The 26929-nt window shown below is 49.5% G+C and overlaps 1 protein-coding gene across 1 annotated transcript in view; it reads right to left on the reverse strand.

Annotated features, from left to right (window-relative positions):
- The window catches only part of FMR1 (fragile X messenger ribonucleoprotein 1), an 821120-nt gene that overhangs the window by 121314 nt on the left and 672877 nt on the right, over positions 1 to 26929 (reverse strand). Inside the window, exon 13 of the mRNA XM_069612766.1 lies at positions 4065 to 4241. Coding sequence (XP_069468867.1) covers positions 4065 to 4241 — 177 coding nt within the window. The remainder of the gene's footprint in view (positions 1 to 4064; positions 4242 to 26929) is intronic.

Genomic DNA, 26929 nt, shown 5'->3' on the forward strand with positions numbered 1-26929 from the left:
AGAGGGTGACCAGTGCGCGGAGCAGTACGGTGCATCAGCAGGGGAGAGGAAGAGGGAAAGCGGAAGCAAAAAGTAAAGTCTTGCGTTGCTTCCGGAACCGGAGGTGGTTCTGATCAAGTTTGAGCGATGCAGGGAGGCTGTTCCAAAGGGCTGCCCCAGCCGAGGAGATAGATCTGCCCCAAACGCTTGGAGAAGCATCTGACCCTCAGAGTTGGAGGTGGATGAGCAGAGAGCTCGAGAAGGAAGATGTTTTGGAAGAGAAAGTTTGAGGTAGAGCAGTCCCAGGCCCTAGAAAGCCTTGTGGATGATGCAGCGGTTCATCAACTTGATCCTTGCAGCCACGGGGAGCCAGTGAAGAGATTTTAGAGCTGGAGAGATACGATCCCTGGGCTTGAGGTCAAGGACAAGTCTTGCAGTCCTGTTCTGGATAAGTTGTAAAGGTCGAAGAGGAGAGGCAGGAAGATTTAGAAAGAGGCTGTTTCAATAGTCCAGCCTAGAGAGGACCAGAGCTCTGGAGACAGAGCTCCTGGGGGAAAGTGAGAAAAGGAAGAATACCTCCGAGGAGGTGCAGCTGATAGTTTGGCTTCTTAGAGACATCAGAGATATGAGGAGAGAAGGAGATGGTGGAGTCGAAGATGACACCAAGGTTCCTAGCCTCACAGGAAGGAGCAGGAAGATGACCCAGATTGGGCGGCCAAAGAGAGAGAGGTAAGGAGTGAGGGGGTGTCCCAATGAGGAGGATCTCAGTCTTACTGGTATTAAGACAGAGATCACTGGTGGCACACGATTCCTGAATTGCGGCCAGACAGTCTGGTATGAGAAAAAAAGCAATGGTGGCTGAAGGCAGCCTGAAAAAGAGCGGAGTGTCATCCACATAACATTGAAAATTGGAGCAGAAAGCAGCGATGGGGTGGGCAAGAGGTGCCAGGTAGTGGTTGAAGAGCCAGAGAAGGGTTAGACCCCTGGGGAACACCACAAGTAGAGTGAGAAATAGAAGAGAGAAAAGGCACCAGTTGGATCTGAGAGGGTCGGTCGTCGAGAAAGGATGTCAACCAGGCCAGGGCCTGATCAGTAATACCAAAGTTGTTGCGGAGGCAATTGAGCATGATGGCATGGTTGGCCATGTCAAAAGTAGAGGATACATCGAGGAGAATGAGGACAGAAGAGCGATTAGAGTCAAGATTAGAGAGCAAGTCTTCACAGGTGTTCAGAAGAGCAGTTTCCATGCTTCTAGCAGCTCTGAAGCCAGACTGGTGGTCATGAAGGCAACCAACAGATTCAGTATGTAGATTAAGCTGGGAGATGGCCAGCTTGTCCAAGAGTTTGCCAAGGAAAGGAGTGATGGAGAGGTAGTTGCTTTTCCTCCTCCGGTGATCGTCCCTGTAACTGAATCATTTGTGCAGTTGCAGCTGGCAGTGAATTATAGGGAACAGGGGGTTGCTCGATTTTGGGTGTTAACACAGTGTATTCTTGTGATTGAAGTACTGGAAGGTATGCTACTGTTTTGGTTGCTGCATCCGTGGCAGGGTTTCCGAGGGAGACCTTGTCCGTTTTATTGGTGTGGGCGGTGCATTTTACGACCGCCACTACGGATGGTTGTGACAGTGTGAAAATGAGCTGATCTAATAACGCGGCATTCTAAACTGGGGACCCATTAGACCTCTTGAGCCCCCTCCTCTTCCAACGTGCGAGACTGGGGTGCACCGTTGAAGTGACGTACGTCGAATCTGAATAGATGGTCACGTGGCACCCCTGTGACACTTGTAGCGCTTCTATAAGCGCCATGAGCTCTACCGCCTGAACTGAAAAGTACATTGCCAATCTCTTTTGCACTAATGCTTCGTATTCACCGTCCACTAGGCGCAATACAGCCGCCCCTTGGTCAATTGTTGGTCACCCAGCAACGAAAAGGAAGGTGGGCTATCTTTTACTTTGGGAATATCCATTGGGTGCTTCTATCGGGCATATCCTACTCATAATACTGGTCCTGATCTTAAGCCTATCTTGTCTGGTGATGAGTTGCAAATGCCTTCACTATTGCTCATGGGACAGATGCTCAGAGACTTCCCAGGAGATTATCAACTTTCAAATGAGGGCAGAATCAGAAATCACAATAGGAGGAGGAGCTTAACTAACAGTCAACAATAAATGGCAGTGAAATCCCATGAAATAACGAGAGGAAAAGAGGGAAGTAAAGTACACTAACAAAGAAAAGGTAACTGTAGTCCCTTTTCCCCCGATCCATGGCAGCCATCTTTTTTTTTTAATTATTATTTGAGAAACCCCATATGTGTCCTTTCTCAACTGAAAAAAAAACACTTACTTTCCTGGTACAACGTGCCAGGATACTACTAGCAATATAGCAATATCACCCTCGCGAGGGATGGGGGGAGTTTACTGGGACTGGTAATGCATAGGGCTACTGGTAAAGCCCTCGTTTCGCTTGGGCTTCTACCTGGTCCAGGGCATTACTTAGCCCGGTAACGGCTCTGCTGCATCCGGTAATATTGCTTAATTATGATATAGCATAACGAAATGGCAGTGAATGTGCAGGATGTTATGATATGATATATGGCATTTGTAACACACCTATACACAAGTGTTTCAAGGCGCGACGAGGCGGGGGGAACAAAGGGAGACAGACAACAATCCTACTAGGCCAGGTGTCATTCAGATTGCGCAAGTGCAAGGGTAGGGGGACTGGGAAAAAGTGCAGGGGAGAGGGGAAGTGCAGTACATGGTTAGTAGAATACAAGAAAAAAAAAATAGGGCCAGCTGGTGGCAAGTACAAAGGTAAGTGCCGGGAGAAGGGGCTGTAGGATACAGAGACAGTTTCGTAGTGCATGTAGGCAGTGCAAGGAAGAGTGGCTGAGCCAGGACATGAGATCGGTGAGTGGCCCAGTTGCAGATTTAGTGCAGGTTCAGTGATTTTAGCAGGGGAGAGAGGAAGAGAAAGCGGAGGCAAAGAGGAAGGTTTTGAGGTGCTTCCGGAACCAGAGAAGGTTCTCCTCAAGTTTCAGGGAGGCAGGACGGCTGTTCCAGAGGGAGGCCCCTGCTGCGGCGAGAGATCTACCACCAGCTCGTTGCTTGGAGAAGCGCTGACCCTGAGGTAGTTGGAGGTGGATGAGCGAAGGGCTCGAGAAGTAAGATATTTAGGAAGAGAGAGCTGCAGGTATTTTGGCCCAAGGCCCCAGAAGGCCTTGTGGATAATGCAGAGGGTTTTGAACTTAATCCTTGCAGCCACTGGGAGCCAGTGTAGTGATTTCAGTCCTGGAGAGATACGGTCCCTGGGCTTGAGGCCAAGGACAAGTTTCGCAGTCCTGTTCTGGATGAGTTACAAAGGGCAGAGAGTAGAGGCACAAAGATTTAGATAGAGGCTGTTACAGTAGTCCAGCCTAGAGAGAACCAGAGCTCTGGAGACAGTGAGCTTCTGGGGGAAGGAAATTAAAGGAAGGATACCTCCTAGGAGGTGTAGCTGGTAGTGTGACTTCTTAGAGACGTCAGAGATGTGAGGAGACAAGGAGAGTGTGGAGTCGAATATGACCCCGAGGTTTTTTGCCGTGCAGGCAGGAGCAGGAAGAGGGCCAAGGGAGGCCTGCCAGAGAGCTGCAGGGAAGGAGGGAGTGGGTGTGCCGATAAGTAGAATCTCAGTCTTACTGGCATTAAGGCAGAGGTCGTTGGCGGCACACCATTCCTGGATAGCAGAAAGACAGTCGGAGATGAGGGAAGTGGAAGAGAAGGCCGAGGTAGCCTGAAAATGAGATGGGTATCATCCGCGTAGCACTGAAAGTTGGGACAGAGAGCAGCTATGCGGTGAGCAAGAAGTGCCAGATACTGATTGAATAGCCAGGAGGAGAGGTTAGATCCATGGGGGACACCACAGGTAGAGAAAAAGATGTCAGAGAGGAAGAAACCCAGTTGGACCTGGGAGGGTCCTGGAGATTGGAGATGTTGAATGCAGGTATCACTAATGTATGCAAGCAAAGAGTTAAGCTACAATGCAGACAGACATTTGCATTTGTTCTGGAATCAATTTCTACTGTAAAAATGAACATGAAACCAACCCTTAAAGCCTCCTCGACCTCTTCCTACTTGCCCACGGGCACTGCTACCACGTCTTCGTCCATCGCCTCTCCGTAGAAAATGGTCTGCTTCTTCTGTTGGAGCAAGTGACCAGTCGCTTAGCTCATCTCTGTGATCAGACTCTGTTTCAGAAGCATTTGAGGCTTCAGAATTTGTTCCTATAAAAAACAAGTTTAGAATGCCATTAATCTTATTTTACATGTTAACACGTCTTACCAAAAAGAACAATTAACAAAAAAGGTTACTGACATTCAACATTGATGTTGCCGCTTGTAATACTTTAAATGAAATGTTTGGGTATTTTGTATTCTGGCATCTATAGTTTGTCTGCAATCATCTTTTAAAACATAACCTAGGTTGTAATAAGGCCACTTCTGTACGAGGGCAGGCAGTGTTTCAGAACACTTCTGCCCTGATGATTTCTTTCCCCAATGATACCCACTATTATGCAGCTATTGAAAGGTTTATCAAATAGGTTTCCAACACACCGGTCGTTTGTACCTATGTGGGATTTAGATCTCATTGTTACCTTCCTGTGGGTGATGACTCCTGCTACCATGCACTGTTACATTCTGTGTTTACTCTTCCTAAAGGTGACCTTCCTTGTAGCCACCACTTTGGCAAGACGGGTAAGTGAGAGGCCCCCATATCGCTCTATTTCGAGGTAGAGATAGTTTCACCTTTTTTGGAAGATATATCTATTAATCTTTCCTTCCCGACCCTCCAATGAGGAGCAGTGGTGCCATGAGGGCTTTGTGCTTTTATGCCTCTAGAACATGAGAATTCTGTAAGACCATCAGGATTTTATCAGCTTTACTGGCACCCGCTCAGACAGGACCATTACTAAACAAGTCTTGTAACGGGTACGTGTCGATGGGTCTGTGTTCTGTTGGGGGTGGGGTCATGGGGTGCACATGCGATAGACCTCTGTCATGCTTCAGTGTGGGCAACCTTGCACATGTTTCTTTGTCAACAGTATTTTCTGAATTCCTTTCTTAGAGAGGACACCCTTTTCAGTAATGCTCTCCACCAGAATTGTAGTTCTCTAAGTTAAGGAAGGAGGTATCTATTAGAAGAACAACTTACTTACATCTAGGTTCATTTTGACCTTGATCCCACAGATTCCTCATAAAACACCCACTTCCACATCACATAGGTGGGTAGGTACATCAAGGGACATGTGCATCAGTGTTCAAGTAGGTATAGGTAAAACCTACTTAACCATAGTAATTTCCGCATGTATAGGACAAACATTAGACAATCCATTAGCATGTGTAGTAACAGCACTTGAAATCCCCACACGCATTGCAGCTTACAACCCAAGTTGCATTACATTACACAGATTATTCAAGCTCCTGCAGAATACAGCACATCACAAACATACAGTAAATTGCATGCTTAAGAAGCTGATGAAGTTTCCTACATATCAAAACTCATGAAAGTACTCATGGAAGCGGAGGTCAGCTTGGTCTCAAACACCAAGCTAAATGTCAAGTTCCTAATATTCAAAGAACTTCTAAAATGGGAGGAAGTGAAGATTATGGTGGCAAACATATAATTGTATTTGGAGAGCTACTACAACTAGCACCTGTAAATGGCAATCCAATATTTTACCACAAAAAAAAGAGCACAAAATAAAAGAAGCTCTTGCTAGTTTGCAGAGTTAGACTATTTCTATATGCGTCAATGCATTGATGATGATACAGAAGGAAACATTTCAGGAAATGCAAAATATGTTTTAAATAGTGGACTAATCATTATAATACTGTAAATGGTTCTGCCTCAAACACACCCACACTTATTTAAAGAAGGGAAAAATACAACCAGCATAAAGTTTACTCTAGCAGACTGTGCAAAATGCAACAGTTAAATAATCCCCAAACCAACCCACTATTTCATTTAAAACGGTTGACCAAATTCTAAAACATTTCTTAACTAGCAAATGTTTCTCCACAAAATAAACAATGGGAAAAAAACAGGGTAACACCATGCTTTTACAAAACAGTTTGTCTGCATTTTAAAATGTACAGCAGGAGTTAACTGCTATGCAAAAACAATAATACAATTACTTGTACAAATCTTCAGTACTATACAACTTCCAGCATTGGGAAACAGAAATCCTCTTTTCCCAGGCTACAAACACCAGCTTTACCTTCCCCTGAACTAGCTCCTTCCCAACTGACCTCCTTGCTCCCTCGCCAAAGGCCTGCAACCTTGGGGTTGTCTTTGATAGAGACCTCCGACTGCTAACAATGAATCACTGCCGCTGCTCGTATCATCCTTCTTAACATTTGGAAAATGTGTCCAATCCTTACTCGCCACTCTACAAAAATAAAAATCGAACTGCAACCTTTGTGCACAGCAAACTAGACTACTGCTCGTGCATACTCCTTGACCTTCCTCTCTACTTTTTCCTACTTCTTGATAAAGTCCTCAACTTCATTACCCATAGTCTGTATAATCTCTCCAGATTCTCCCCCACTTCCACCGACCAACACCATGCTTGATGCCTCTCCATGCACAACTGCCACTTTTACAAGTTAATTCTCTTACTATCCAAGGGCAAGGAGGATAGTTAAGGGGTAACAAGTTTGTCTTGGAAGCAAGACAACCCAGAGCAACACAAGTTTGAATCCCACACTTCCCACCCAATGCCTCATCCTCCCTACCCAACCTAACCACTGTCTTTGTAGTGCTGCATGATAACGTAAGTGTGTACATGTGTACAGAACGCCTCTGTAGTTTGCAGCACTTATCCCCCTTTGTTACCTTTGTAAATCAACAGTTTTTGTTTTGTCCACTGTCTATGTCCCACTTCATTCACATCGTCAAACTGGCTTACCACTTGCTCTCATCTTTGGGCTATTGCACAGGCACCTTTCCCGGGAATGACTCCACCATCTCTAAATGAGCTTTTGTAAGTAATTTCTGATAGAAATTGACCTCCCTCTCATTCAACTAAATACCAGTAACATCAATCAATTAATAGGAGTCAATTGTTTCAATAAGAGTTCCGCTCTTGTTGAACAAGGCGAATGTCCAAGATTAATTGGAGGGACTTTTTCAAGTTCAGGGAAAAGCCCAGGCTGTGCAATAGAGTGCATTTGTTGAGTAGGTGCTCTGACACTAAGGGAGCGAACCTGGATGAGCCAGTCAAGTACAGAAAGACGAATGCCCTTCCTCCTCAGGCGAGCCAACACCACTGCTAGCAGCTGGGTGAAAACCCCAGGTACTTCCTGTGCTTTCAATGAATCAGCACATGAAAGTAGGAATCCTGAAGGTCCAGGGAAACCAACCAGTCATGCAGATCGAGGGCTTGTAGAATCTAGGCTAGAGTAACCATCTTTAACTTGTCGTTTTGGGGTGGGACCAAGCCTGATTTGCATATAGTCTTTCCCCTTCTGTAATGGCTTGGCAGGCGAAGAACAATAGTCTGAAGGGTTGCTCAGTGCAATGCCAGAGGTTAAGATTAATTATAAACCTTCCAGCCATCACGTCTTGTGTTTATCGTAGTTCAGCAGTCACAGATCCAGGATGGGGTGCACCTCCACCCCTTCCCTCGTTCTGAGCATGGAACCAACTTGACTGCGCTTTACGCCAGAAGCTGACAGACCTCCTCCAGGATGGGGTCCAGAGATAAGGGGATGGCCGTGTTCCGAGGGGCACTGAAGGAATGGAAGTCAATATCCCTCCTGAATGACCGCTAACGCCCAAGTGTCGGGTGTGGTCTTCGACCTTTCCGTGCTGAACAGAGTAGGCCTCCCCACCACCAGTGATGAATGGCAAAGTCTGTCAATGAGGTTTGGTAACCTGATGTGCGGTTGCGATAGTGGCTGCTACAATGCCCCCCTCGCTGGGTACCCTTTCTGCTGCCTCTCGAGAAACGTCGCCTTGTCTTCTTCCCGGGGAATACTGACCATGGCTGTTTCGGGCGAAGGCAGGAAAGGGACGAAAACCCCTGCTCCAAGATGACATTTGTTTGGAAGGGTGTTGCTCTGCTAGACCCAAAGACTGAGCAGTCGCATTGGATGACAACCTTCTGGAGGGCGTTGTAGCCTTAGCTCCATAAAGGTTATGGCCATCAAACAGCATATCCAGCAGACTGGACTGGACGTCAGCCACAAAGCCTGACGTCCTTCGCCATGAGTGATGTCTGACCACTGAGCTAGTGGCCATAGCCCTTCCCACACAGTCCGCTGTGTCCAGTCTAGACTATAGCATCTGCCATGCCGATTTTTTGCTGTCAGAGACGTAGGACTGGACACCGCCTCTCATCTCTCCCATACTTGGAACATTGGGACATACTTGAAAGCATTGGCCACTGCAGTCTAAAGGCCGAAGGAGAACTTTGCCATGGCATAAGTGGCATTCACAGCACACAGTGCAAGACTCAAACACCTTCTTGCTCCATGCGTCAAAACTCTTACTTTCCCTGTCCGCTGGAAGGGATAGGAAAGTAGAGGTCTTCAGGCTAGCCGTCGTGGCCTGCACCACCAAGCTCTCATGTGAACCATGAGAAGAAGGAAAGGCCAGATCCGACGTAGCGGGACAGTGTTTTCTCGCAAGATCCCTGTGCACTGCCAGAAAGGAGGTATGTTTCTCCCACACCTCCAATACAGCGGGCCTCTACTGCCAATATTGAAGGGCAGGAGGGTCTCCTTCTTGGGGGCACCGTCCAGGATGCCACAACGTTTGTACTGAACCATGGACCTGGATGGAGCAGATTGCCCCAGAGAACAGGAAACCTTAGCAATCAAGCGCTCGGATGGCAGCTGGCAAAAATGTAATCTCCGGGGAGGTATTGAGGCCATATGCCCCTTGCAGGTCCTCTGACAGGCCCAGCACATCGTCCCATTCCCTGTAGAATTCCTCCAGGAAATCCCTCATCTCCCTAGAGCCCATAGGTTCAACCCCAAAAGGGATTTGGTCACCCCAGTGAAAACCCAAGGGTATTTCACTGCCCAGAACCTTAGGGAATGACAAGGAAACATCAAAGGGAAAGACAGTATTTCCTCCTTTTCGGTGTACCCCTAACCAACACCCCTTCAGTTGCTATGGGATACTGTCAGTTGAATTCCCTCATACCCCAGTATATTTCTGTAACAAGAAGGAAAAAAACATACCAGGAAATTAAAATCAACCTCATACACTCACCCCTTTCACCCTGAGAAATGGACCCAGGATTTTTCTATAATCCCTCCTGATTACTACAACTTCCATAATTCTCCCCCACTACTGTTTCTTAAAACCACTGGGACGAGGAAGAGGCAGACAAGAATGATCCATAGGGACCAATGCACCATGAGTTCCTATGGGCGATCTCCATCTTGTCCCATTAACAAGGTCAGCCAGAGTCAGGCTGAGCTAGACAACTACTCACACCTGACTCCTATTAAACCTCCTAGCCAGTATAAAAGGTGGATCACTAAAACACACTTGAAGGAATGCTGCAAGGCGAAGCGCTGGTGGGAGCTGCAGGAAGCTGGGCTGTTGACCAAAAGGCGCCAAATCGTGGAGTCCTGATGTGAGAGGATCTACTCTAGTAAGTGGCTCTGTGGTGCAGAGCCGGTACAGCGGGAAGCAGGGCTGGAGAAAATCGCTTCTTTGACATCCCAAGCGTGTGTTCACCCTCTTCAGGCATTGCGGGAACGCCAAAATGCAAAAGGGGAAAACTGACGAATCCCAGAGGCAAAGGAGGCGCGCTGAGAAGTACACACTCACTTCAAGCACAAGCACCGGTAAGTTTCAGAGAAACCAGAAACACTGGGATACTTTCAGTGAGAGTATGAACAAAGAAAACTCATTGAAAGTGATTACATAAAAAGTCAAGCATGAAAAGTTTATGGTAAATGAAGCATGCTGGGTGCTGAAAATTAAACCGCTATAATTCTTGAAAGAAACAGAGTGAAATCACAACCAAGAAGTATGACTGTTAAATGTATATGGAGAGAAAGTATAAATGAAAAGCAAAAGGCAAGGTTGTCATCAGGCCAAACGTATGATGCCTTTTCGAAAAAGATTGTGAACTATGAAATATGAAGTATATATCTCGATGAGGGGGAGTTGTGATTGTAGTTTAGAAAAGAAGAAACATGCAAAAATCAAAACCTCATTCATGCCAGAGAGACACAACCAAACTGTGGATGAAAGGCTCAAGCCCAGCAGAGGTCTATATTTAACAGTTATGTTAGAGGCGGTCAGAATGAGGTTGAGCTAATGCCTCGCACATTTGAAAGTCCTCGACAGCTGTTTGGATGTGAAAGCTTGGGGAAGCACCCCCTGCCCCCAGTGAACTGGTGCAAAGGGGTCCGAGCCCGACTGAGGGAGATCCTTATGAACTGGTAAAAAGGGATATGAACTCGACTGAGGGAGATCCGGGGTGAGTAAGACACCCAAAGACTGTTTATGTGAAAATCCTGACGAGAAAGGAACTTTGGCATTTGTTTGTTACTTTAGGCATTCTGTGAATAAGAGACATTTATTGGAAAAGAGACTTTGCCGCAGAAGATCCGGATATCTCTGTTCTGAACTGCATCCTCGTGCTAGAGAAACCAGAGTGTGTGCGAAGCTCGAGTGTGCCATGTTGTCCCGGGCTGAAAATGTGGAGAAAGGAAGCAAACTACTCAGTTAGCCTGACATATTGTTTCCTGAACACTTTTCTTTTGTACACATCATTTTTCCACACCATTTGTTATTAGAGGTAAGGATTGGCAATAGTTTTTTTTTTTAGTATAGGCCCTTTTTATTTTGACAAAGACTCTACTAGGACTGCGTTATTATTATTTGATGGTGGTAGCATGCTCCCATCCTTAGATTTAGGTCACACATCTTTGACAAGAAGCTGTTCCTAGGGAATAGGGTGTATTCCTGCAGCACCACCGCCGCCGATCCTGCAGGCGGGGCATGTCGGTGCCCAGTAACATCCCTCTCTGTCTGGTCCAGGCCCGAGCCCTTAGGAGTGTGGCAGTGGTCCACAAAGGGTACCCTGCTGTTTGCAGCAGACATGGTGGGACCCTGCAGCGTGCTGAGGCCGGAGCCGCGGTGCCTTGGCAAAGATGTCAAACATCTTTTTTCAGAAGCTCTCCAATTCCTCCAGCGTGGGGGACTGGGTAGGAAAAGGCACCTGAAGCAGATTCTCTTCTTCTTCAAAGACGACGAATGCTGGAGCGAGGACTCGCTCAGGGAGAGAGAACTCTACTGATGCAGTACCTTTCTGACCTTTTGCATTCACGGAGCCGCCTACTCCTTGGAGTGTTGTTCCGCGCCATGCGACCTTGACCGAGAAGCGTCACCCTTACTTTTGTGGATGAAGGTAAATATATGCGCCGCCCTCTCCTGCAGGGCCTTCAGGTGCATGGACTGGCAAGACCTGCAATCCTGCTCCTCAAGCAATACAAACAAATTCGGTGCAGATCCGAGACTGACATTTGCCAGCCGCAGTCAGGGCACGGCTTGAAGCCTGAGGGCTTGGAAGGAGTAGGCATTATACTTAAAAAAGTAAGTAAATAAGTATGCTCGATGAGTGTGTTCTGATCAGCGACAAAGTGCACGGAAAAAAGGAACTGAGGACACGGGGCATCTCTATATATACTGGCCCGACGACATATCCGGAGTGGGGAGCGTAGAGTCATTGGACTGAGCCGACACAGAGCTGCACTGAGCCCCCTGGGTGCCGGAAAGGTTTCCAGAGAAGAGCTGTGCTGGGATGGGTGTATAATAGATGAGGAATATGGGGAAGGAGTCCATTGGAATCAAGATGTGCAGAGAAGCCAAGCTCTGAATCAAAAGAGCATCTGATTCTTAAACGTAATTGTCTCATATAGTGAGACATTTATCTTATGTACTCTTATGAAAATTGAAAACTACTGCACTAAGTAATGGGAATAGTACAAATTCATTAGCTAATCAATTCACAAGTAAACTCTTATACGAAAAAATACAAGCAAGTCTAAAAAACCTTAATTACATGTTCACCTTAAAAAAGGATATGAAACGGGATTTTTCTTTAAAGAATACAGTTAATATCCATAAAAGGTTGACGTCTTTAAATGTTGGAAATGCCAATGGTAAGATTTAATGTATAATAAAACACTACAAATAACATAAAAGAAAGAATATATTAACACTTATCGATATCTCTCTCCAGTTACATGTAGACTGGGGAGGCGAGAGAGTTGAGAGCCAAAGCTCTCTCTGGCAAGCTATAGTACCTGTATACTGTGAGGAACCCAGCAACCTAGTTACTAATCCTCTGGAGGGAAACTCCTCTTGCATGGCCAGGGAAAGGCAGAAGGTACTTGACTCGGACCCTGTGGGTGGCTATCTGCGGGAGGACCACGTGGGAGAAGACAATACTTGATCAAAACCACCTACAAACCATAATATTGATGACCTACATGCACCTATACAACATACCTATATGGCCTATTGTGATATAGATGAAGAATGTATTGATAATCCTAATCAATCACAGGGTCTACCCTCCCTCCCACTTTTTGTATTATGACGAGGAAGAGCAAAGGAGTGATGAAGATTACTAAAACCTGTAAACCAACATTGTAGCGTAGTTCCTCTCCCTTGGAAAAAGCGTCTGTCTCATATACAGATATGTGAAAAAATGAAGGAGGGCGAGGCGCGCACTCCAGGTCCTGGTCAATTAAACCTGTTGCAAAAAATATATATCTGGGTTAAATCCCAAAATGGAAAATTATTCACCAGGGTTAAATCCCATCTGCTGCAAATCCCAAAGATGAACAAGTATTCACCAGGGTTAGCTCCCTTCTGCTGCAATTTAGTTGCTCAGTATTGACAGGGTTAGAGCCCATCAGCTGCAGTTCTGTGAGGAACCAGGAATGAGACTCGGACACAGTGGACTCATGGTTGTATTAAATAATAAAACGGTTGAAAAATGCCTCACTATCCCTGAACTATGAGGTATATCCCTACCTCAACCAAAACTAAGGGTCTGTTGGATGTCAAGATGTCCAAATCAAATCAGGTCCTGTGTCTGAAATCCTATCCTAGCCCTCTCATTCCAAAAACAAACTAAGGTGTTAAGGGTATTGTCTTTGTCTTTGAAAGTGCGCAAATGTTCAAGTTCATCAAAAGGTATACCTCCCAAAAAAGTTCCAAATAAATAATGTTCACAGTTCCAGGGAATGACTCCCTTCCCCAGGTTTCTTTCCAGAAAAAGCAAAAGTTCAAAAAGAATAATCAAGTTCTTTATAGCCCAAGAGGATAACTCCTTCATCTTGGCGTCGCAATCTACTCCAGGGGAAATGACCCCCATTCCCCAGCCTTTTCATCACATTCAATACAGTTCAGATCCTAAGGGCATGGGTCTTCCTTGGGTTTCTCTTTCCAAGACAACACAACTTGTGTGCAGGTCCCAGACTTGCAAAGCATCTGGAATAGTCTCCTGCCAGGTGTGTTTGTACAGTTCCTTATGGGTGTGAATCCCATCTCACAGTTTGTCTGGTATACTCTCCCGTCAGGTATTTAGGTTTTGGGTGCAAGTCCTAGATTCACAAGTTGCCTGATATGCTCTCTGGTCAGAGCTTGTTTCGCAATATTTATATATATAAAGAACAAGGGGGACTAGGTCTTCCCATAGCTCCTTTCTCTTATTACATTTAGTCTCATCAACTTCTTAACTCTGTATGCTTCAGGAATATGCCTGGTTCATTACTATACCAGATTTAACCAATGTTCTCTAGCCCCTGAGGGTTCTCTTGCGCTCTCTTTCTCTGATACTTGGTAGCCAGGCTTCTACTCATAACCGGGGTCCCCTTCTCGGAATTCCTCTGAATGTTTCTTTGCTTTCCATAAGGGTATTCGACCCCGTTTACTGAGTGGGTCTCCTGCACTCCCACCCATGCCTCAGTGGCCCTTCCCTCACCTGTGAGTTCACGGACTGTGGTTTGACTTCTGGACCTTCCCACCTCTGTCTGGGCATCACCCTTGCTCTTGTTGCTCTGAAGCAGTGGTACAGACCTTCCCTGCCGGCCAACAGCGTTCGGTTGTTGCCTCTGTGCCCTTAGCCGTCGGGAAGTCCGCTTGGCTCCTTCCTGTCAGGGTTTTTTATTCCCCGAGCTGTCGTGGGTGCGCAATTCCTCGAGACCTTGTCTCGCTCTATCTGGCTTCTTTTTCACCGGTAAGCACGCTGACTGCTGCACTTCCCATTTGTTGTTTGAGGAAGTCTTCTCTTCCTGTTTTGAATGGGCCTTGTCCAATCCGCTGTTGCCGAAGACGCACTCCAGATCGCTTCAGTGACTTTTCTTAATCTATATCTCTTCTATATCTCAGTACTCCTTAGTGTTTTCAATGATGGTCATATTGGAGCTTTTGTAATGGTTAATATTACTGGTGTGACCCTGCAATGCAACGTAGGGGCTTGGGGCACATAGTCTGGTGTGATATTACAACCGGTCATAGAAGCTTGGGATTTTATTAGGGAGTAGTTGACGCGTAAGGAAACTGGGAAATTCCATGATGATTCGGACTATGTCCCTTCCTCCGAGGGTCAGGATTAGGTAGCTGCTACCATTCCCTGGCCAAATGGGGAGAGGCCATCGCTGGGAAAGGAGTAATGCCATCATCAGATTCATCACATACCCTTCCCCTAAAACTCTCTGGCTTTCCGCCCAAGGGTTCCCCCCACTTTGCCTCGAGTAGGGAATTTAGTACTTGGAGGTCTTTCCTCAAATTGGGGTTCCCAATTCCAAATGGGACCATCAGATGAAAACTCCCCTTCTTCCCATAAGTCTATAGGGGAATAAAAACTGGGATAATTGTTTACAGTCCATAGGAGGTCCCTTTTTCCATGGCCATGGATACAGCCTACTCTTTTCTTTTACAATCCTCTTCCATCCCCAGGAAAGGTATTCTGTTTCTAGGGCACACCTCTTACTCCCAGTGTCTAGATGGGCCCAAATAGCCTTCCAGTTTAGGACAGCAGGAATTCTGTAAATGGTTTTGCCTCTGGTGTATAAAAAAAGCATGGGGTTTTCTTCTGTTCTTATTTTTCCTCCCTGTAGGGAAATGTCTCTCCGGGTTCTCTCCCCAATCAGTTAGCACCGCACTAGATTGGGTGCAGAGGATATTCACATAGGATGGTAACCTCCCTTGCTTCCCTAATTTGGTTATCCTGGCTTGGTTTTTCATATGATTGTATGGTTAATAAATCTCTTATTTGAGGGACAATGCCTCGCCAGATGACCATACTCTCCACAAGAGAAGCAAACTCTAGTCTAAGGTGGGTCTGGCATGGCATGGCATGCCATGTCTGGCATGGATTCACATGCTCATGAATATTCCCCGTCGTCAGGCTGGGAATCCTTGGTGAAGAAAAATCAGTATCAGTTTCGTTTCTGATCTGTCTTTCGTAGTAGTAACCAATCACTGATCTCTGCGTCATACTGACCACAGCCAATGACTGCCATCTCCCTAAGCCCCGCCTCTGGCAGCCATCTTCAGATTTGGTAGCACGTGAAGTGGCAGTATGACCAAGTGAAGAGCTGCAGAGGGGTAGGCGGGAGGGTTCGCATGTGAATCCATGCCAGACCCATGCTGGAGAACAACAGTTACAGGTAAGTAACTTGTTCCTTCTCCAGCATGGGGTCTGGCATGGATTCACATGCTCATGAATAAAAGAATACATAGCAGTACACACATGCACAACCACGGGAGGTGGCAAAGGCTCAACATTAAGCATTACATCCAAAACTCAACATTAAGCAATTCTTACCTCCTCACCAGGCTCACCTTAGGCGAACAGGTTGCGCAGCAATGCTTGGCCGACCCTGGACTCCTCCCTGGAATCCCGGTCGACGCAGTAGAATTTCGTGAAGGTGTGCGTCGACCTCCACGTAGCAGCCCTGCAGATGTCCAGCAAGGGCACACCAGATAGGAACGCCGTGGTAGCTGCGATCGCTCTGGTGGAATGGGCTCTCGGACGGCCAGGCAGCGGTCGGTTTGCCAACCGATGACAGTACATGATACAGCCAGAGAGCCATCTGGAAATGGAAGCCTCCGAGAGAGCCTTCCCCTGATTGACAGGTCCAAAGTTCACAAAAAGTTGTGACGTCTTCCGAAAATTCTTCGTGCGGTCCACGTAGAACTTCAGCGCTCTAGCCGCATCCAGCGAGTGCAAAGTCCTTTCAGCCGGCGACAAAGGCGACGGGAAGAAAACAGGCAACACCAAGGGTTCGTTGAGGTGGAAGTCCGACGGCACCTTGGGCATGAAGGAGGGGTGCGTCCTGAGCACTACCCTTGTGTCGTGAAAAGTCAAGTACGGGGGCTTGCAGGAAAGGGCCTGGATCTCTCCCACCCGTCGTGCGGAGGTGATGGCCACAAGAAACGCTGTTTTCCATGACAAGAACTTCAACAGAGCTGAGTGCAGAGGCTCGAACGGAGGTCCCATGAGCTTGGTCAGCACCACGTTGAGCTCCCACGCCGGGGCCGGACCCTTCACCGGCGGGAACGATCTGAACAGTCCCTTCATGAATTCTTTCACCAGACGATGAGACCACAAAGACGTCCGTCCCGTGGATCAGGTGTATCGGGAGATCGCAGCAAGATGAATCTTGATGGAAGCGTGCGCCAGTCCAGCCTTGGCCAGCGTCAGCAGGTACGGCGGTACTTGAGGAGCCGTAATCCGTAGAGGGTTAATCTTCTGTGCGTGGCACCAGACAGAGAACCTCTTACATTTGTGTCCGTAGCATTTAAGAGTCGAGGACGCCCTGGCCTTTGCAAGAACCTCTCTGCAATCGGCCGGTATGTCGTAACCTCCAAACTCTAACGCTGCAGGAGCCAGGCCTGCAAGTTCAGCGACTTCGGGTCGTGATGGAGGATGGCGCCTCCTTCCCTGGAGAGAAGATCTGCATCCACTGGCAGCTTGATTGACAGGGACGCTGACAAGTCCAGAAGGTCCGGGAACCATATCTGCCTCGGCCACGCAGGTGCGACGAGGATCATCCTGCACCATGACCTCTTGAGCTGGTTGATGAGCCGGATCAGCAGCGGCAATGGAGGGAACGCATATAGGAACAGGCCCTCCCAGGGGAACGAGAAAGCATCGCCCATGCTCCTCGGCTGGGGAAACCTGCTGGCGAACCTCCGGCATTTGGAGTTCGTCGCCGTCCGGAACAGATCGATCTGGGGTGTGCCCCACCGTCGGAAGAGGCGGTCCACTAGATCCTGTCGTAGTTCCCACTCGTGGCACGAGCGCAGCTCTCTGCTGAGCGAGTCGGCGATGGTGTTTTTTATTCCTGACAGATGAAACGGCACCAGAAATATCCCTTGGGCGACGGCCCAATGCCACAGATCCTGTGCCTCCTTGGACAGGGCTGGGGATCTGGTACCGCCCTGCTTCCTGATGTAGAACATGGTGGTGGTGTTGTCTGTGAAGATCCTCACCACCGCCCTTGAGGGACGGAAGAAAGGACCTGAGGGCCCAAAACACTGCACGGAGTTCCAGGATTATGATATGGAGGGACATCTCCGTCAGCAGCCAAAGACCCCTCGCATGTAGATTTTCGGTGTGCGCTCCCCACCTTTCCAGGGAGGCATCCCTAGTCAGTGTCTTCTGGTGGCCCGGGGTCTGGAAGTCCATGCCCGCCGTCAGATGCCCGCGGGTGCCCCACCACCGGATCGCTAGACGGAAGCTCTCGTCGAGTGTGATCCTGTCCTCGAAGCTGCCCGTCGTCTGGATCCAGCGAGCGTCCAGGAACTCCTGTAACGGGCGCATCCGAAGCCTGCACAGGCGGATGAGATAAATGCAAGAAGACATCATTCCGAGGAGGGATTTGATGGACCTCACCCTGGCCGTGTCCGCAACCAGCATCCGCTGCACCTTGCCCAAGATGGCCCTCGTCCTTTCCTCCGACGGAGAGGCCAGAAGCGCCACGGTGGCGAGTTTCTCTCCCAGAAACAGTGCGTCTTGCGCGGCCACCAGGTGGGACTTGGCGTAGTTTATGGAGAATCCCAGGTCCATGAGTAGTTGGACGGTCCTCGCCGTGTGCTCCTTTGTCTTAGCTCGGATGAGCCAGTAGTCCAGGTAGGGGTAGACGTGGATCCCCTCCAGGCGCAGCCGCGCCGCCACCGGTGCGAGGCACTTGGTGAACACCCTGGGTGCCGACCTCAATACGAAGGGATGGGCTCTGAATTGGTAGTGACGCCCTTGGACCACGAATCTGAGAAACTTTCGATGTCCCTTTAGGATGGGGATATGGAAGTAGGCATCCCCCAAATCCAACGACGACAGGAAATCGCCCTCCTCCAGCTGACCCAGGACGTGCTGGAGGGTGACCATCCGGAACTTCTGTGCCTTGATGAATTTGTTCAGTCGTCGTAGGTCCAGGATGGGACGCCATCCTCCTGTCTTCTTCTTCACGAGGAAGTATCTTGAGTAAACCCCAGAGCCCTGAAGCCTCTTTGGGACGAGCTCGATGGCGCCTTTCTTGAGCATCGCCTTTACCTCCAAGAGAAGTTGAGGGACGTGATGTTCCTTCCTGGCCACGGGGGGGACACGCGGGCACTTCTTTAGAAACTCGAGCGCGTGACCCTGGGCCAGGGCGTCCAGCACCCAACGGTCGGTGGAGATGGACTCCCACACGCTGACGAAGTTCGCCAGCCGGCCTCCCACCGGGATGCTTCGGTGGGGGCCCGACCCCAAGGCCGGTTCAGTCCTGCTTCGACGAGGCTTTGCCGCCTTGTCCTCCCTGGCGACGACGGCGGGGTCCGCCCGACTTGCCTCGTCCCCTGTAGGCTTCCTGTGACGACGAACGAGCCACTTGACGGTAGGTGGAATATCCCCTGCCGGAACCTTTGGAGGCACCCTGCTTGCCTCCGACGCTCCGAAAGGGCGGCCGTCGTTGCTGGAGAACACCAAGAGCCCGGGCCGTCTCTGTGTCCGTCTTGATGGCTTGTAGGGAATCGTCCACTGTTTTCCCAAATAGGTTGCTCCCGTCGAATGGCATGTCCAAAACTCTGGTCTGCACGTCCTGCTGGAAGTCCGTTGCCTTGAGCCATCCACGCCGTCTAAGGCACACGCCGTTGCCCAACTGGCGAAAACCAGTGTCAGTAATGTCCATCGCTATCGTAATGGCGTGGTCCGACGCCACTTCTCCTTCCTGCAAGATCTCTAGGGCCTCCGCCCTCTTGTCATCCGGTAGGAAGTCCAGCAGGGGGGCGATCTTGTACCACAACTCCATGTCGTAGCGGGCTACGATGGCTAAGGCGTTGGCAGCCTTAATCGTTGTCGCTGCCGATGAGATGACTCTGCGTCCCATCGTGTCCAATTTCTTTCCCTTGCTGTCCGGTGGGGAGGTTGAGGTAGAGGCCGAAGCCCCCCCCCCCGCTTTCTTCCTGCCCGCCGCGGAGACGACTGAGTCCGGGGTCGGCTGTGCCCGAAGGCGCAAGGGGGCCGCGTCCGGGACCCGGTACTTCTTCTCGTACCGATCCCTTCTCGCAGGCGTTGTGGATGGGTTCTTGAGGAGGGCGAGACCCTCATCCCAGATATCGTCCAGTAGAGGTACAGCGAGGACCGTCTTCCTCTTGGTCTCGCGCCGTTGATAAAGGAAACCTTCCTTCTTCTCTTCCGGGCAGAGCTGGAAAAGCTCGGATGCCCTGGCGATCATGGCATGAAACAATCCAATCTCGTCGGGCGGGGAAGCCCGGGGAGGAGGTGACGATGGAAGATCCTCGTCGTAAACCTCGTCGTCTGTACCCGTCGCGGCCGTGTCCGTCCCCGTATCGTCCACCTGGGGTTGTGGATGGGGAGGAGGGCTAAGCAAGGCGCGATGGTTGAAAAGGAGGTGGAGGATGAATCCTTCTTCTCTTAGGAGGAGTGCTCCCAGAAGGGCCTGGCTCCAGGTCCCCCGTCGGGAGCGGTTCCTCCGTTGGTGGCAACGGCAATATCGTCCTTATCTCCGAGCATAAGGACTTTATAGCCAACAAAATGGCCGCCGAGTTGTCTTTTGGCACTGGTTGAGGGGATTCCGACGGGCGGTCAGGAGCCTCGTCGGTACCCTCGACGTTCTCATCGTCTCCTATGTCGGGATCCCTCCCGACGGGCTGGTCTTCTTCCACGCCAATGCCGTGGCTTAAGACTTCGATCAGCTCCTCTTCAGAGGTCGAGGCCGAATCCACGACGACCTCCTGCCCCCCCTTTTTCTTCTCCGTCTGAGGTTTCACGGGGGTCCTGTCGATGGGCGTGAAAGAGGACTCCCTCCGCGGTGGCAGGGAGACTCTGAGCCCGAAGTCACCTCCACTGGTGTAGCCTCCACAGGCTGAGCCAGGGCCGCCTCGACTGTCTCGATAGAGGCCTTGGCAGGGTGGATCAAGGCTTTCACCACCTTAGGTGCGCTCACCGCCTTCTCCTTGGGCGGAGGGTCACCGCCTCGCTCCCCCTCCGATGGGGCCTTCGAGCTCAACCGGGGTCTCTCCAGGAGCTTCGCCGGGTGCTCGGCCTTCCTCTTACCCGAGCCAGAGCGTTGGCTCGTGGTTGATGGCGCCGGGGAGGATGCGCCCTGCCTGGCAACCCTAGAGCCCGACCGTTCGGCACTCCCGGTGCCAGCGGACTCGCGGTGCTTGGCCTTCTGTTGGGCCCCCGTCGCCAGGGCGCCCTCAAAGGTCTTAGAAGACCGCTCGGACTTCTTCTTCTCGCCTGACAGGCTCTTCCCTTCCAGCCAGTTGGCGAGACGCAGATGGCGGTCCTTCATGGTCCGCTCCGACATATTGCCGCAAAACGCACAGTCCTTCTCCAGGTGCGTCTTGTCCTCATGCAGGCAGTAGAGGCAAAGGGAGTGTTTGTCCTCCTTAAAGACATTCTGAAGCTGGCATCCAGGGCAGACCCTGAATAGCTTTCCGGTGTCGAGCTTCCCTTCTCCTGGGCCATGTCCGAGATGGGCCTGAGAAACTTCTGGAGTCCTCCAAAAGCGTGGCTCGACGAAATCTTCACCCTTGAGGGGCGTAGAGGAATCCGACACGGGTCCCCGTTGATCGGATAAAGAAACGGTGGAGCTTGAGGCTCTTTTGACCGAAAAAGAGAATTTTCCTATGAAAAAGCGCGAAAACGCACTGCAGCTCGAGAGCAATAGCACGAGGATCCCAACACATGAACGTGCGGTAAAAATCTGAAGATGGCTGCCAGAGGCGGGGCTTAGGGAGATGGCAGTCATTGGCTGTGGTCAGTATGACGCAGAGATCAGTGATTGGTTACTACTACGAAAGACAGATCAGAAACAAAACTGATACTGATTTTTCTTTACCGAGGATTCCCAGCCTGACGACGGGGAATATTCATGAGCATGTGAATCCATGCCAGACCCCATGCTGGAGAATGTCTGCTCCCAGGTGGCCAGGGGAAGGCAGACGCTTCCAGATCCTAACCCTGGGGATGGTGTGCTGCGGGAGGATCCCGGGTAGTGAGGAGATTCTGTGGGATGAGACGCAGTGTTTCTCCTCTGATAGGGAGACTCTGAACACAATGCCAAAAGAGGTTATGGAGTATTGCCATTTTAATGTCTCACAACCTCCTATTAAACCTAAGGTGGTGAACCCTAAGGTTGTAACAACAAAGCATACTATACAAAAGAAACCACTCTCTTTGCTTTCTAAAATTAAATGCCCACCTCCATTCCAAGGGTACAGTACAAAGGATGGCAGAAATGTTGTCTTCTCTAAACCATCTTCCTCTAGACAAGTTAAACATCGAAGCTCCTCTGTTAAAATTACTAAGGGAATTAAATCTACCCTTAAAAATAACCGAGAAGTAGAAAAACCTGACTTTGATGAAACATACCACATGTTCCATAATCCTAGTGGGACTCAGACGAGGAAGAGGACTGAAGAAACATGTATATGTAGTAGTCTATTGAGGCTGATGGCTCACACCTGAAGTCAATTGCCAAACCAGTGAGGCATAAAAAGCTCCAGCAGGAAAGCAGAGGAAGAAGGAGCTGGACCTGGTGTTGGAAGGCTAGCAGTAGTAGTCGCAGAGGAGAAGCACAAGGGTGACAATTCACAAGGAAGTGGGAGCACAGAAGGGACGCCGGAACGTGGAGACAGCAGATTTCACCTGCAAAGGTCCTGTGTACTCAAAACCTGTATTGCAGTGGCTACACTGAAGAAGACGTGCAGAGAATAACGTTTTCCCAATGTAAGCCAAGTTGCTGTGATTGCAGAGCTCTGACCGTGCTGAAGAAGCCCGAGGCTAGAAGCAGAAGGCAAGCCAAGGGACTGGGGAGTAAAGGAGACTCCCACTTAACGTAGCCGGACCAAAGACAGTCGTGCTGCAGAAGGGTGTGGGTCCCAAATGAGCCCAAAGCAGTAGCACAAGTCGAGGAAGTTGGGAGAGGGAAGCAGCCCGCAACTGCAGTGTTCCTGGAGCCGATGAGTGTAGCTCAGCATTCAGGTTCACTGAGCAAGCCTTGCCGGTAACTGTAACCAGCTCTAAAATAACCTGCGTATACTTAAAAGCGATTATAAACTGTTCGTTGTTTGAAGACCCATTCTAACAATGGAAATGTAGCATGTGCACTAATTGTGAAAGCTGAGTAAGACGTAAAGAACATTACATCCATTCTTTAGCATTTTCACTGTTGCCAAAGTGGTTGTGTATCCTTTTTTTTTTAATTTCTTTATTGGTTTTATAACAAAGTGTAACAAACAATCATCGGTTAATCATGGCAATATGCTTAATCCCAAAGAATGGTCCCTATCCCTCCAAACCCTCCCCCCTCTTTCCGGGACCCCAGTTGAATCCACAGTCATTTATGGACTATGTGCCGGGCCGGGACTGTCTGTACTGTCCGAGGCCAGTCCAATGCCGTGGGGTGGAGTAATGGCACAGTTAACGCAACCCAGCGGAGTAGTTCCTCGCTGGAGTCCAGTCTCTGCACCTGGATAGCCGTTTCCCATGCGGCAGTCTCAGCAGCTATCCATCTTTTGAGGTTTTCCCACCAACTGGCCTCCCTCGGGCCCCTGGCGCTTTTCCATCCCATGGCTATGCGTCTTTTCGCTGTTATATATATCAAGTCTCTAAGTTTATTTAGGGGCTTGTTCTTGCTGTTCCGTTTGTATCTTCCCAATATACAGGTTGTAGGCTCGTGAACTTCCACGTCAATCTCTGTGTTCGCCACCCTTTCCTTCACCCGGGCCCAAAACCCATGAATTATCAGACAACCCCAGAACATATGGGTCATTCCCGCCTTTGGCTCGTTACATTTAGGGCATGTCTGGATGGCAGCACCTTTGAACCTTGATATGGCTTCGGGTGTAAGGTAAGCCCCGTTAGTGATATATAATTGATGAGTTGCAGACGGGCATTCCTAGAGATTTTCTTGTGATAATGGGTTATCTCTTCCCATATTTTGTCTTCGAATTCCAGGCCTAATTCAATCTCCCACATCCTTCTGCATTTAAGTTCGTTCTTGGTCGTACCCTGTATCAGGGATTCATACAGTCTGGAGGTTTCATGGCCACCCTCGGCAGAGTTTAACATTGTTTCAATGATCTCGTTCTCAGTGACCTGATCAGCAGTCTCCGGCCATCTGTTCTTTATGGCCTGCATTACTGCTCTGTGGAGCAAAAATTGATCTGAGTGCAGTCCTGTGGCCTCGCTGAGTTCGGAAAAGGTCATAAGCTCCTGTTCTTGAGTAAGGTCACCTAGTACGGCCACGCCGCAGGGCTCCCACTGGGTACGTGTTTCTATTTGGCCCCATGCTAGCTTTGCCATGATCGCCGCGATGAGAATCTGCGGAGAGAACGGGTCCAGCGACCCCACTGTTCTGCAGGCCCGCTTCCAGAGCTGGATCCCAAGCTTAACCAGGTATGGACAGTGTCACAGGGCCCCCTTCTCGACCCATAGTAAGTCTCGGAGTAGCAAATGGGGCAGGGCTGGTTGGAGAATTCGGGTGTCTGTGGTGATTTCATCGGCCATCCATTGCATCCGATGCCTAAGTTGACTTGCCTGGTAGTATAGCTCAAAGTTAGGGACTTTCAATCCTCCCTTCTCGGAGGGTCTCTGGAGAATTTCCAGCGCCACCCTGTGCCTGCCTCCCTGCCACAGGAATCCCCTACAGAGTTTGTTCATGTCTCTGAAAAATGAGTGGGGGATGTTAAAGGGGACGTTGGTGAAGTAGTGCAGTAAGCGGGGGAGTGCCATCATTTTGAGGAGACCCGCCCTGCCACCGAGAGAGGGAGCTTACCCCAGAATTCCATAGATTTCTCAAGGGAGTTTTTGGCCCTGACCGTGTTAAGAATGTGTTCGGTACCTAGATTCCGGTGTATGGTGATACCCAGGTATCTAAAGGATGTCACCTGCCATTTAAGTTCAAGGGGGGGGGTAGGAATCTTTGTTCATCTCTGTACAATGCGGCTAGGGGGTAGAGCCAAGACTTATCTTTGTTTGTCTGGATCCCGTAAGCTTATAGAAGCCATCTAAAGTCTCCAAGATGTAGGGCAAGAGGTGCTCGGGATTGTGCAGGTACAGCAGCATGTCATCTGCATACATGGAGACAAGGTGAGTCACCCCATCTATGTCAATGCCTCTGTCTCCGTATTCCTGTCGGAGAAATGTGGCTGCTGGCTCCGCGGCAATAATATATAACATTGGGGACAGAGGGCATCCCTGTCAGGTGCCTCTCTGGAGGGACCATTTATCAGAATATGTCTTATTAGTGCGCACCCCCCTAGCGATGGGACTGGTATAGACCAATTGGGTCCATTTTAGAAAGGCGGGTCCAATTCCCATCTTGACCATGGTGGCGTACAACCATTCCCATCTCACCGAATCGAAGGCCTTGGTGGCGTCTAGTGACGCGACAGCAAATTTCTGAGGCTCTCGCTCCGTGCTGTATATAACATGGTGTAACCTGCGTAGGTTCTCGGTGATGGAGCGCCCCGGCACGTAGCCAGTCTGGCGTTGGTGGATCAGCAGGGGGATGACTCTGCGCAGTCTATTTGCAAGGAGGGCAGTTAGTATCTTGCTATCTACATTTAACATGGAAAGTGGCCTATATGATCCGCAATCCTCCCCATCCTTCCCCGGTTTCAGTAAGGGGACTATTATGGCTTCTCTCATAGTATAAGGAAGGGCACCTCGCTCGTAAACCTCGTTAAATACTTGTGCTAGCAGAGGGCAAGGGTTTCCTCGTAAGACTTGTAAAATTCCCCGGGCAGGCCATCCATGCCCGGCGCCTTCCCCGATGGTAAAGATCGAATTATTGCCATTACCTAGTCAGGGGTAATTGGGTCGTCTAGGGATTCGGCTTATTGTGCGTCTAGTTTAGGCAGTTCTATGTCGTCCAGGGCGTCCTCTATCGCGGCATCGGTGGGCGGGGAATAGAGGCCACAATAGAACTCGGAGAAGACCAGATTGATCTCTGCCCGAGTATGTGCAGTGGTGCCGTCAGGTTTGAGTATGTGGCAAATGGGAGTCCGGGGGTTTCCTTCTTATATAGCCAAGCTAAGAGTCTACTGGGTTTATCACCCAAGGCGTGAGTCCTTTCAGTGTGCTTTGCGTAACTCAATTTCCCCAAAGATTACCAGTGTGATATGATATGCAGGATTGTCGCAATTTGGTTATTGCAAATGTTCAGGGGCCGAGTCCGCTCTACTCTCAAGCTCTCCCAGCTCTTTTTCTGCACTCTCTAGGGAAGCCATGATTGATTTTTGGGCACCCCCCACCACGGCAATCATCTCTGGCCTCATAACTAGCTTGTACGCCTCCCATGCCGTGCTGATATGATCTACGCTGTCCAGATTGTTTTGCCAATATTCTTCGGTACAGTCCCTTATATGTTCGCGGAAGCTGTATCAAGCAGGGCCTCAGCCCTAAGTCTCCACGTAGGTACCGGGGGTCTGGGTGAATATACTTCCCAGGTGACCAACATGGGGGAGTGATCTGATAGCACCCTAGGCAGAAAGTGTGCATCTCTAAACATGGCTTGTTGCCCCTGACTGCACAAAGATGTAGTCCAACCTGGTGTGGACATTGTGTGGTGGGGAGAAGGAGTATTCACGATGGTCAGGGTTCAGGTCCCTCCACAGGTCGCAGAGTGACAGTTGACTTATTAGTTTAGACAAAATTTTGGCTGGGGGGGATGGGCGGCAGTGTTTAGTGTCTGACCTGTCTCTGAGGGGGTCTAGAGTGCAATTGTGGTCTCCCCCCAAATCACAATGTTATCTCTATGGGGGCCAAGACGAGAATATAGGGATTGGAAGAATACAGTAGCATCATGGTTAGGTGCGTAGGTGCTAATCAGGCATAGTTCCCTCCCTTCAATAGTACCATACACTAGTGCCATCCTGCCCTCATCGTCTGTCTTGGTGCTCACTACCTTGAAGGGGATGGTCGGGTCGATCCAGATCAGGACCTCTCTGGCATAGGAAGAGTAGGAACCACCAATCAGGGTCCCTCGCCATGTCTTGGCCAACGCTTCTAGTTTTTTTCCCTATAAGATGGGTCTCCTGGAGCATAGCGATTCCGACTTTACATCTTCGCAGGTATGCTTGTATCTGGGGTTGTTTGACAAAGCTATTCATGCCTCTGACGTTCCACGTCATTACCTTTATTTTGTCAGCCATGGGTGTCGTGCCGTTTAACGCTCATTCCCGGCCTCGTCCGTGGCCTTGCTGGTGATGTGTCCATTGTGAAGTCTTCCTGTGGTCTCGGTGTACCTCGGTCAAAATTCCCAACATTAATACTAACGCCCCTTTTCCCTCCCCCCTTTAACTGCAAACACCCCAAACAAAGAACCGGTCCAGCGAGGTTGCCCTCGTTATGACAGTCCAGTTTCTGCTCCGTTGGATCAAACATGGTCTTCCGGTGATCTACGGGTGG

This window comes from Ambystoma mexicanum, chromosome 5p, assembly GCF_040938575.1.
Source record: "Ambystoma mexicanum isolate Mex_15411 chromosome 5p, UKY_AmexF1_1, whole genome shotgun sequence".
NCBI lineage: Eukaryota > Metazoa > Chordata > Amphibia > Caudata > Ambystomatidae > Ambystoma > Ambystoma mexicanum.